Genomic DNA, 12,588 nt, shown 5'->3' on the forward strand with positions numbered 1-12,588 from the left:
GGAAAGACAGAGAGAACCACATCCGGTGGTTCACGCCCTAAATGGCTACAATGATGGAGCTGCGCCCATCCGAAGCCAGGAGCCAGGAGCTTCTTCTGGGTCTCCCATACAGATGCAGGGTCCCAAGCACTTGGGCCATCTTCTGCTGCCTTCCCAGGCCATCGGCAGGGAGCTGGATCAGAAGTGGAGCCGCCAGGACTCGAACCGGCACCCATAAAGGATGCTGGTGCCACAGGCGGAGGCTTAACCTAGTACACCACAGCACCAATGTGGCTGCTTCATCCCTGTGTGTGCACAACGTCTAGCTTGGAGCCTGGTGCACAGCTGTGAATATCAGGATTATGGAGGAAGGCAGATGCGAGGAGGGCACCTTCCTATTCTTGCAGTTCTGTGGGAAGGAAGCAGAAGAGCCTGGTTTGGGCTGCAGAGAGCTGGGGGGGAGCAGAGGGAGGCTATTCTCGCCGCCATGGAACAGTACCTGGACGGGAGGCGGGGCAGGGGGGACTGTGTGGCTCCTGCGGCCTGGTGGTCGGGGCCCTTTACCGGGGGCGGGGCGGGGGGGGGCTGTGTGGCTCCTGCGGCCTGGTGGTCGGGGCCCTTTCCTTTCTGGCTCTGAATCACGGTGCCAGGGTGAGGAGGAATTCGGAGTGATTCAGGCTACAGTGTTGGCCACTGGCAAGCCACCCAGGTGACTATTTCGGTAATAACAATACGCACTTTTATATCTTCCTTTCATCACAGATCTCAAAGCACAATGCAAACATTCATTAAGGCCTGGGCATTCCACGAGGCACTGTGTGTAAATATCACTCTCCCCTCTTGGCTGAGAGGGTAAGCCAGAGAGGGGCAGGATGGCTTCAGTTCAAAGCCGCTCACGCCTTGTGGAGGTTGGGTCTTCCAGGCATGTTGGGGTTAGGCAGCTCCCTGCCCCTCCAGCTACGACTTCTGAGTGGGATCCCCCGGCCCTGTTGAATGGAGATGGTTTCCTGGTCCCCACTGGGGTCGGGACAATGGAAAGGGGCAAGGACAGCAGGGCCTGGGCGGAATGCTGAAGTCAGGTGTACAGAGGAGCCCCGGGTTGGGACACGCCCCTGACTGCCAGCCCCACGCAGGGACAGTATGCACCCACCTCAGCTCCTGGGAGGGCAGTGGGGGCCCCCAGGCAGCTGCCTGAAGGAAGTCCAGAACGTTGTTCTTGGGGTGATTTTTCTTTGCCTTGCAATCTAAAATAAACTTTCCCTAAAATGTGGACAACGGGGGGAACGCGGTGAAGCATCCTTGTACTGTGCTCCTTGCGTTCCTCCTGCAAAGTTTCCGTAAACTTGATGCTCTTTTCAAATAAAAAGAGTGAGAAAGAGGCGAGCATGAACGTGTTCTCAGGAGCCCCATCGGCAGCGCGGCTGGTCCCTCCCCAGGCAGGTGCACGGTCCGCTGTCCCTTGCAGGATGGACCTCCCTCTCGAGAGCCACCGTGGCCGTAAGAAACAGGAGGGAAAGGAGAAAAGAGGGAAGCCGGTTCCTGTTTCTCCCCGCGGGCTGTGATCCCCTTGGTGGCGCCCTCCCGCCCCCTCCCCCGGCCCCCGCCCCCGCGCCGACACTGCCCCCTGCGGTGACTCACGCCCACAATCGTTTAAATACCGGGAGGCTCTGGCCAGCGGCACTCATGCTGCAGCCTTGAGCCGCCCCGCGTGCTCGTCTGGGGCTCCCTCTGGTCGACTGAGGGCGTGCGGGAGGCGCCAAGCTGCGGGTAAGTGCCAATCGGTCCTCTCCCCGCCCCCGGCCCTCCACCCCTTGCTGGGGACCCCGCTGCCCGCCCGCCGCGGGAGAGAGCCGGACGGGGCAGGGCTGGCGTGGTGCCTGGGATGCTCACCGAAAAGCCGGTGGAGCTGCTCTGGCGGAGACGGGGTCGGCCCCTGAGGTCAGCTGGGGCTTGAGGGCGACTCCAAGACCGCGCCCGCTGACTGCTCCGGACACCAGACCCTGGGGTCAGGTGGGCTGCTCTGCCTTTGGGTCTGGCCGGTACCAGGGAGACCCTCTGCTTGCGAGTGTCCTGGGAGGGAGGTCCGTCCTGTTCACAGACTCGGAGTTGCTGCCAACGCAGCTTTGCCCAGGTGCCTGGTCGCAGCTCCAGTGTGGATTCGGCTGCTGGCCCAGAGTGGGGCCGGTTCTGTGCGGGGCTTGGGTGTCCCGGCTCTGGAAGCGTCTCCCCCGGCCTGGGCGGCACTGAGGGCTTTGAGGGGGAGCTGTGCTGAGATGCATTTGTCATGGGGTGGTGGTGGTGGTGTGGATTTAGCATTGCCTTTCTTGAGCCTTGCTCAAATGTAGAAGCCGAACCCAGAGCCAAGGAATCCAGTGTGGAAAACCAGAACTTTCTGGACCTTCCCAATTGAGCCGAAGCATGAGAGCACTATGCCACCTTGGGGGCCAAGCGTGTGCCCTCCAGCAGGTCCTGGCCCCGGCCCGTATCCACTTTGGGGTCACCTGGGGCTCTGGGTGCTGTCTCTGGCCCCATTGACTGAGACACTCCCTGACAGCTGGCTCTGCCCTTTGGCAGCAGTTGAACATCTGGGCTGAATTCAGGACCAGACAATCCAATTTGTCTGTGGCCTTGAGTCAGGCGGTGGGTGGCTCAGCCCGCGGGAGGGGGCGGGGCCAGCGGAGGGTGTGAGCAGACCCCCGGAGAGTCAGGGCTGGGGTGCAGCCTTGCCTTGCTTACTCAGTGGCCGGGCTGGAAGTCAATCCAGACGCGGAGAAAGGAGGGCCGTCCTGACTTGGTCCCGCCGAGGCCGGGTTTCACATGGCAATTTGCTGCTCTGGAGCCCAGCCACCAGAGCGTGGCTGCAGCTTTGGGTTTTCATGGCTTCCCTTGCTTTTGGGACACAGAATTGAGAAGCCAAGAGACTTTGATCAGGGATGGACCCGGCTCTGTGTCGTGGGGCTGCCCCGGGTGCTACTCTGAGAAGGGGAGAGAGTGGCTTCTTCCATAGAAGCCCCGTGGGGAGGGTCCCGTTCTCCTGGGCACTGTCAGTGGCTCCTGCTCCCTTGCCAACCTAATTACAGCCCTGCTGTGGCTTCTGCAGGAAGCTGAGCCTGACCTCCCCACCCTGGGAGGAGCCCCTCAGAGGGGCTGGAGAGGAATCCATTTTCCTTACTCATTTTCTTTTTTGGAACAGTGGACAATATTTCGGGAGAGATGAGGGTGAACAATTGAGCGAGGTGGAGAGGGGGAGAGGAGGGCGTGGCCAGTCTTGCCTTGGGGTTCAGGGGTGCTCAGTGTTTGGGGTACAGCGTGCCTAAATCAGGAACCGAAGGGTGGGGCTATGTGTGTTGGGATTACTGGGGTCAGCCTTTTCCATCCCTTCCCTCCACCTCCGGGCTACTCCAGTGAATTCAAGGGACACTGGTGTCACAGCAGCCTGAAAGAAGATCCCGGGAACCATGCAGCCTGGCAGCCGGGAGAGGCACTAGACCGGGGCCAATAATGTGGGGCAGGTGGAGGGTGGACTACACGTGAACCTCAGCTTCTGTGCGGTGAGGACAGCAAGGCCACCTCTTCCCCACTCTCAGGCACTGCCCCATGTGGCTGGCAAGACCTTGAAGCGTCGTGGCAAGGTTCAGGAGTCCCGACTGGCTGTCAGGAGTGGTCAACTAGCTGTGTGTCCTTGGGCAAGTCCCCTTCCCCCTAGGGACCTCCCCCACCCCATTTTCCCATCTACACAATGACCAGATGGGTTGACCAGATGCTCCCAAGAAGCTCTTGCTCCAAGTACCACTTCTGGAAGTAACTTCTACTGCTGGGTACAACTGGGCGTGAGCCGCGGATTCCTGGTGGGGTTGCGGCAAGGGCCACTGAAGGAAATACGCACTTGGTGAGCTGGGCTGGGCCTCCCCTGGCTGAGCCTTCTGTCTCTGTTCTGGGTGCTAAGTGACAGAGTTCCCAGTTGGTCTGAGAATTCCTGCATCAGAGTTGCATGGGGATGGGGGGGGGGTGGTTCTGCTAAACAAGCAAAGTCCTGGGCCCCACCCACCCCTAGGGGTCAGGTCTCCGTGGGTGGAGCCTCCAGAGATGAAGAGTTTACTCAGCTCCGAAAATGACAGTGGTTGTCCCTGCCATTGATGGGGACTCACCTCATGCCGGGAGCTTGCTTAAGTGTTTGCACGTGTTAGCTCGCTGGAGGTGCCAGCAGCATCGCCGTGAGGTCGGTCCCATTAACCCAGCTTCCTGGGTGTTGCTCACGTGCTGCTCTGGGGGCATGAGTGGTGAGTAGTGAGATTTGAACTGAGATCTTGGCCCCTGGCTTTGGCCCAGCCCCAGTCATTGTGGCTCTGGGGGCATGGAGGCCTGAGCCTCTCAGCCCTGCAGTGGCTTCAGCCCCGTGGGCCTGGCATGAACGGGCAGCGTGACCGGGCCCGGCAATGGCTCCAGGCCTCAGCTGCTCTGTACCCGTCCCCTCTCTCGGGAGCCCTTAGCCTGGTGGGGTGCCCTCTTGCTGGTAATTAGGAGCCCTGTGTCGGGGCGGGCATGAGAGGACGAGAGAGTCCCTTTGTGGGCCTTGGTTCCCCTTGGTGTGCTGGGAGAGGCCTGGGTCCCAGGAAGCGGCTGCTGGCTCTGTGCGGAACGGTGGGCTGGCTCTGCCTGGCAGCTTTGGAAACAATGTGGACATGAGCAGAGGGTACCAGCTCCGGATGCCGCAGCATGCAGGCGGGGCCCAGCCCCGTGTCGGTCCAGTGTGACCTCCAGTGAAGAGAGAGAAGGAAGAGAAAGGCTGGGCTCCAGGTCCAGCCTCCCGTCTGTGAGGGAGCTTTTGCCCGAGAGTCTTTCCAGATGGGGAAACTGAGGCCAGCAGAGCTTACAGACTCCCACTCCGAATTACGTGGAGGCCAGAGTAGGAGGGTGGTTGGCCGTATCCTCCGAACGTCTTACTTGGGAGGGGTTTGAAGCACAAAGGGGTCTCCCTCCAAGGAACCCTGAGTAGATGAGCATTGGAGGCCGGGGAAGTCCCAACTTGTCCAGCAGCAGGGCCCCCGGCTCTGAGGCTAATTGTGTGTTTGCCGCTGAGTCACAGGGCGCTTCCACTCCTGGGGAGGGGCCGCGTCGCTGTCCAGGTGAGCTGGCTGTCCTGTCTGCCTGACTTTGTCGACTTCACGGGCCAGTGGCAGACGCCAGGCTGTGCCCCCTCCCCAGGGGCTGGACAGGGGCTGGACCGAGTTGTCACTGTGATTGAGGACGCGCCAGCTGCCTGGGGGAGGGAGGTGTAATTAGGCCAGCTTTGTGGGCCTTTAACTGCCATGGGTCACGGCTGCCAAGCAGCACAGTGCAGCGTGGGCTATTAGGCTGCTGTGTGCGGGGCTCCCGGAGGCCACGGGCTGTGCACGCGCCTGCAGCCCTCTCTGGGAATCCAGGGGACCCGCCCCCGGGGCCTTACGACTGGGTTTGGGGTGAGCTCCGCGGAGGTCCTCCTGGCAGTCGTTGGCAGCTGCATCATAGACAGGAGGCGACAGCATGTGGTACTGGGGCGGGAGCTGTGGGCTGAGGACTTACAGAAAGGACCAGCTGCAAATTCTTGCCATGTCTGTCGCACTGAGTGTGGCCCTGTCCCCGCCCCGGCATTGTCTCTCCTCTCCTCCACCCTCCCTGCCACGCGCCCTTCCCAGAAGGGTCCTTGGGGGTACTCCATCCTATGCTTGTAGGTGCTTGTAGGTCACTTGTAGGTGCAGCACACAGCAGAGACTGCCCTGGGCTTGCCAGGTGATGGCCACTTCATTTAGTCTCGGATACTCGTGCTCTGACCCCGCGGAGAAGCGTTGTGGGCACAGGAATCTACATTTAAAAGAATTCCGCAGCGATGTTTGGCCTAGTGGTTAAGACACCTGCATCCTCTATCAGTGTTGGGTTCATTCAGGTCCTGCCTGCACTCCCAATTACAGCTTCCTGCTGGTGTGCACTCCAGGAGGCAGCAGGCAACAGTAGTTGCACACCTGCACACCTGCACACCTGCCACCCACATGGGAGATTTGGATTGAGTTCCTGGCTCCTGGCTTTGGCGCTGGCCCAGTGCTGGTCACTGTAGGCATCTGGGGAGTGAACCAGTGGGAGGGAGCTCTCTCTTTCTGGCTCTCAAATTTATTTTTAAAAGTGCTAGCCAGCCCATCAGAAGGCACAACTAGAGCTTTACGTTTTGTAAGGCCATCCCGGGAAATCTTTCACACATGTGCACCCACGGGCGGCCAGCCCTCTGCACGTGTCCACACAGACCCCTGGCAGCAGAGGTGCAATTATCCTGGTAGGTGGGTCTCCTATACTCGGAGCCTCAGGATCCTGAAATTTGGGCAGTGGACAGGGAATCGGCTGTCTTGAGTCCACCCCCTACAAGATGCAGGACTCTTCCCTCCAGCTTCCTCACCGAAAGGCCGCGCACGCTTCCAGCGACGCGAGCGTACTGCTTGCCTGGAGTCGTCCATTCCGACTCTGGACAAGCTGTCTTTGAGCTGAAATTGCTACTGCACGACTTCTGCACACTAGAGTGGAGGCCCACGCAGGGCAGCCCTGCATGCGGAGGAAGGGGTGCTCATGGTATCCTCAGATCTTCTCTGCTGCTGCTGCCTGTCCCTCCACGGTGCCTCTCTGGGTGCCCTCACTGCCCTCTTGAAGTGCTTCAAAGGCCCACCTGGTGTGTCATTGGCTTTCTTGAAGCTCGGAGTGGAACCGGACACAGCACTGCAGGTGTGCGAGACTGTCACCTCCTTTGTTTCACACTTGATGCTTCTATTCATTCGGCCTCAGATCGCAGTAGCTTTGGGGGGCAGCTTCCTTTCTTTGTTATTGTCTACAAAAAGCACCGTCTTTCTCCTGGGGTGGATGTTGAGCCACTTTTTCGGTGCTCCCTTGTTAGACAATTCACTTTGTGACCTAACATTTGTCTGTACAAGTTCATGCACTTTTTAAAGGTGAGTGTACAGAGGCTGGTGCTGTGGCATGGCTGGTAAAGCTGCTGCCTCCAATGCCAGCATCCCATATGGGCGCTGGTTCGAGTCCAAGCTGCTCCACTTGTGATCCAGCTCTCTGCTGTGGCCTGGGAAAGCAGTAGAGGATGGCCCAAGTGCTTGGGCCCCTGAACCCATGTGGGAGACCCGGAAGAAGCTTCTGGCTCCTGGCTTTGGATCAGCACAGCTTTGGGCATTGCAGCTATCTGGGGAGTGAACCAGCGGATGGGAGATCTCGCTCGCTCTCTGCTTCTGCCTTTCTGTAACTTTGCCTTTCAAATAAATAGATCGATCTTAAAAAACAAAAACAAAAACAAAAGTAGGTAAAGATGAGTGCACAGCCGAGCCTGGCGCTGTTCCTTTGCACCTAGATTCTGTTGGCCAGAGTCCTCTTTTTCCTTTCTTTTTTTTTCACAGTTCTGCATACTCAGTCAAGTCCCCAATGCAGAAGTACAGGAGGTCAGGGGTTGGGTATATAAGCAAAACAAAAATCAAGGTCTGTGTGGGTGGGAGGTGAGTTTGGGTTTACCCAACAAGAGTGAGCCTGCTGGGGGTAAGGGCAGGTGCATGGGGCCGCGGCCATCGGAAAGCCTGGATTATTCTGAACTCCAGAGCCCACAAGTTCAGGGTCACAGGGAGAGGGCAGAGAGAAGCCTTCCACACCCTGCTGGTGTCTGCCCTCCACGCCTTCATCTGAGACTCCTGCCTGTGAGTCAGGACTTGTGCTCATCAAAGGAGAGACATCCCATTAACGCTCGGAGGACTCGCTAAGGATCTGGAGGCCGGGGCTTCATGCTTTGAGCCTCAGTGTCCCTGCTTCCAGCATCCCCATAAAATGATGGGAGGGCAGGGCCAGCAGCAAGCCCTTAGCCCTCCAGGAGGTGCAGGCGCCTTTGAACCTGGACAGAAGTTGCAGACACTCTCATGCACAAACAGAAGCATTGGTCCCTTGACTAAGCTTGCTGGGTTAGAAGCACCCTGAGGCCTCCTGCCTCCTCTTGGCACAGCCACTCACGTTTGCACGTCCCTGTTCCTTAGCACAGCACTGTTCAGGATGCCCCGCACCCGTTCCCTGTCTGCACCTCACGACAACCCCACCAAGGGGAGGTCGAGCTTATCATCCTTAATTCACGGGTGAGGAAGCTACAGTTCGCAGGCCTCCAGCTTCATTCAAGGTCAAACAGATAGTGGTCCTTAAGTATGAGCGTGGTAGCCACATCCCATATCTCTACATTACACACACACACACACACACACAAGTGCACAAACCATGCACACTAACGGATGCTTATCATGGTCATAGTGACTTCCAACACTCAAACTGCAGTGAATTTGGCTCCATCCCCAGGTCAGCTCTGTGCCGCAGGGAGCATCTGGACCTACCCCCCTCCCCGTTAGCTCAAAGTGCTTCCTGAGTTTTCTGGGACTTATTAAAGGCCACCCAGTCGTTTCTTTGTGGAAACAGGGACTCACACCCAGAAGGCAGGCAGCAGCTGAGACAGAGTGGCCTCCCCCAGCCAGACAGGCTGTGGCCTCAGTAGAGCATTTCTTTGTACTGGGAAGGTGGTTTGCATGAAACCTGGGTGGAGCGCCTGTGAAAGGGTTAACAAAGGGACAGTTGTTGGTTGTGGTGAGGGTGCAGAGGAGTCAGCGTCTCTGTCCATCCAGCAGATCAGCAGCATGGTCCTCACTCTGCCGGCTGCACAGTCCCTCCTGGGAGCCGCCATGTTGGTGGCCTTAACGTGTCCCCTCCCCCAGGTTCGGGTCACATTTATTCTCATTTCCTTTTTTTTTTTTTTTTTAAGACTTATTTTATTTATTTGAAAGACAGAGTTACAGAGAGAGGTAGAGACAGAGAGAGAGGTCTTCCATCTGCTGGTTTACTCCCCAGATGGCCACAACGGCCGGAGCTGCGCCGAACCGAAGCCAGGAGCTTCTTCCAGGTGTCCCATGCGGGGGCAGGGGCCCAAGCACTTGCGCCATCTTCTACTGCTTTCCCAGGCCATAGCAGAGAGCTGGATTGGAAGAGGAGCAGCCGGGACTAGAACCTGCGCCCATATGGGATGCTGGTGCTTTAGGCCAGGGCTTTAACCCGCTGCACCACAGCGCCAGCTCTCTCATTTCCTCTCTGTTCCACCTGCCAAGGCCAGGTTCCACCAGCATCTTCAGGTGCTGTGAAGGACACAGAGATGGGTAAGACACAGGCCCTGCCCTGTGGAAGAACCTTCAGGATACAAGATGAACTCCTTGTCCTCACAAAGCTTATTGACTAAGGAAGGAGACAGACAGGCACATGACCCATGCCCTGTCATTGCATGGGCAGTGATGGGGGCTGGAAAGACCACCTGCACGGTGGAGTAACTAACACCAAGCTGTGGCCTCGGGGAGTTCTGTATGGGCTGTTGCACTTGAGCTAGACTTGGAAGTATGGGAAAGCTTTGGATGAGGATGGAGAGCTCTCAAGGTGGGGGAAATCACTCCAGTAAAGGTGTGGGCGTGGGAAGGCCTGGGGGAAGGCAAAGAGGCTTGCAGGCCACAGCACAGGGAGTGTGAGTTGGGCACGCGATGACAGGGCTTGAAGCCTAGTCGGTGCTGTCCGTGCCCTGACCCTGGCTAACGTGCGCTTATCTCCCCTTGCAGAGGCCATGACGCCGAGACATTATCTCCTTTTGCTGGTGGGCTGCCAGGCCTGGGCTGCAGGGCTGGCCTACTATGGCTGCCCTAGTGAGTGCACCTGCTCCAGGGCCTCCCAGGTGGAGTGCACGGGGGCGCGCATCGTGGCGGTGCCCACCCCTCTACCCTGGAACGCCATGAGCCTGCAGATCCTCAACACGCACATCACAGAGCTCAACGAGTCCCCGTTCCTCAACATCTCCGCCCTCATCGCCCTGAGGATCGAGAAGAACGAGCTGTCACACATCATGCCGGGGGCCTTCCGCAACCTGGGCTCGCTGCGCTACCTCAGCCTCGCCAACAACAAGCTTCAGGTTCTGCCCGTCGGCCTCTTCCAGGGCCTCGACAACCTCGAGTCGCTCCTCTTGTCCAGTAACCAGCTGGTGCAGATTCAGCCGGCCCACTTCTCCCAGTTCAGCAACCTGAAGGAGTTGCAGCTGCATGGCAACCACCTGGAATACGTCCCCGACGGCGTCTTTGACCACCTGGTGGGGCTCACCAAGCTCAACCTGGGCAAGAACAGCCTCACCCACCTGTCGCCCAGGGTCTTCCAGCACCTGGGCAACCTGCAGGTGCTCCGGCTGTATGAGAACAGGCTCTCGGACATCCCCATGGGCACTTTCGACGGCCTGGGCAACCTGCAGGAGCTGGCCCTCCAGCAGAACCAGATCGGGACGCTGTCCCCCGGCCTCTTCCACAACAACCGCAACCTGCAGAGGCTCTACCTGTCCAACAACCACATCTCGCAGCTGCCCCCCGGCATCTTCATGCAGCTGCCCCAGCTCAACCGCCTCACCCTCTTCGGGAATTCCCTGAAGGAGCTGTCTCCGGGCATCTTCGGGCCCATGCACAACCTGCGGGAGCTCTGGCTGTACGACAACCACATCACTTCTCTCCCCGACAACGTCTTCAGCAACCTCGGCTCCTTGCAGGTCCTCATCCTTAGCCGCAACCAAATCAGCTTCATCTCGCCGGGCGCCTTCAACGGGCTCTCGGAGCTGCGAGAGCTGTCCCTGCACACCAACGCGCTGCAGGACCTGGACAGCAATGTCTTCCGCATGTTGGCCAACCTGCAGAACATTTCCCTGCAGAACAACCGCCTCCGACAGCTCCCGGGCAACATCTTCGCCAACGTCAACGGCCTCATGACCATCCAGCTGCAGAACAACCAGCTGGAGAACCTGCCCCTGGGCGTCTTCGACCACCTGGGGAACCTGTGTGAGCTGCGGCTCTACGACAACCCCTGGAGATGCGACCCAGGCATCCTGCCTCTCCGCAACTGGCTCCTGCTCAACAAGCCCAGGTTAGGGACCGACACCCTCCCGGTGTGTTTCAGCCCTGCCAATGTCCGAGGCCAGTCCATCGTCATCGTCAACATCAATGCCGCGGCCCCCAGTGTCCAGGTCCCAGCCGTCCCTGAGGTGCCCAGCTACCCAGAAACCCCACGGTACCCTGACACACCCGTCTATACTGACACAACGTTCATCTCCTCCACCACTGATTTCACCAGCCCCATGGAAGACTACACGGATCTGACCACCATCGGAGCCACCGACGAACGCGGCACATGGGGCATGACCCGGGCCCAGAGCGGACTGGCCATCGCCGCCATTGTGATCGGCGTCATTGCCCTGGCCTGCTCCCTAGCGGCCTGCATCTGCTGTTGCTGCTGTAAGAAGAGGAGCCAGGCGGTCCTGATGCAGATGAAGGCACCCAACGAGTGTTAGGGAGGCTGGAGGCGGGGCTGGGGACTGGGGCCTCAGAGGGGCTGCAGATTTCATCCATCTGCCTCCCCTGCTTGGTCCATAGAGCTGTCTCCCCGGTGGCTCTGTCTGGGCCCTGGAGAAAGGTGCCTCCACCTTTTCCTGGTCTTCCTGGAGAGAAGCAGGTGTGGGAGGACCTTCTTCCCAGCAGGGAGCTCCACCTGGCCACGGCAAGAGCCTGGGGGATTCCCAGTTCCCACCCTTGGGTTTCCTTCAAGAGGGCACCTCCCTCGAATCCTCACACCTGTCTTCCAAGGACAGCCTGCCCCATGCCCACGCCCCTCCTGGCTTCTGTAGACTCAGTTATTTCCAAGCCTGCTGCTCACTTGCTGGGCGTAGTTCTCTCCCGGGCCAGCCCCGCTGCTGGGTCCTGTGTAAGTCGATCACCCCTTCTTTCGCTCTTCTCCTCTGGGCCCTGGGCCAGGGCTTGGCCCCGCCTTCTCGGGCGGAAGCTCCTCCCTGGGTTTTCTGCAGCTCGAGGCAGAGCCAGTTCTGTCCTCAGTAAGCCTCCACCCACGTAGCTGGTTTCCCAGGAGCTGCCGAGCACCCTGGCTTTGAGGATGCCGTGACGAGAGGAGCATCCTGCTCTTAGGTCCTGGGGACAGGGCTGTCGCCAGCACCTCTCTCGTCATCATCACCTGGAAAGGCAGGGAGGGCACTGGTGCTGCAAGTTCAGCCCTTTAGAGAATGCTGTCTACAAACTGTGACATCTTGGCCCTGTAAGGAATAAAAGCATGTAGAATTTCTGACTTCCACAAGCACTGACATCAGCTTATTGGTACTGGATGGAGAAAGGAGCCTGGTGCCCTGGGCAGGGGGGGGAGGTTCCTCATATTCATCCCTGGGGTTTTCTTGTTTGCCTTCTCATTGAAATGGAACAAACATGGCGGCAAGCACGTGGCCTGGAGAATGTTCACAAACCAAATGCCCATGTAGTCAGCATCCTGGAACAGCTTTGTCAGTGTCCCCGCCCCCAGCTTTTCCTGGAGAACACGGGCTTCCGGCAATGGCACTGATCTGCCTGAGACCTGGTCCCCTGGAGCTGGATGGGCCCCTCCCTGCTCCTGGCCCAGGCCAGCCCTTGCAAAGGCCCAGCTGCCAGGGATGGAGGAGGAGATGTGGCGTGGACAGGACAGGAGACTCTGGCCTGGGCAACAGATTTTATTAAA

At 58.8% G+C, this 12,588-nt stretch overlaps 1 protein-coding gene across 1 annotated transcript; it reads left to right on the plus strand.

Moving 5' to 3' along the window:
• The first annotated feature begins 1,634 nt into the window (after positions 1-1,634).
• LRRC15 (leucine rich repeat containing 15) lies at positions 1,635-12,177 on the plus strand. The gene is made up of 2 exons (XM_008266682.5): positions 1,635-1,746; positions 9,624-12,177. The coding sequence occupies exon 2, from the start codon at positions 9,629-9,631 to the stop codon at positions 11,381-11,383; it is 1,755 nt and encodes a 584-aa protein (XP_008264904.3). The 5' UTR covers positions 1,635-1,746; positions 9,624-9,628; the 3' UTR covers positions 11,384-12,177.
• Positions 12,178-12,588: the final 411 nt, after the last annotated feature.

This window comes from Oryctolagus cuniculus, chromosome 4 (assembly GCF_051225735.1).
Source record: "Oryctolagus cuniculus isolate XC-2025 breed Fujian yellow rabbit chromosome 4, ASM5122573v1, whole genome shotgun sequence".
Classification (NCBI taxonomy): Eukaryota; Metazoa; Chordata; class Mammalia; order Lagomorpha; family Leporidae; genus Oryctolagus; species Oryctolagus cuniculus.

Coding starts and splice junctions, on each gene's coding strand:
- LRRC15 (XM_008266682.5), top strand. CDS start 9,629: ATGACGCCGAGACATTATCTCCTTTTGCTGGTGGGCTGCCAGGCCTGG.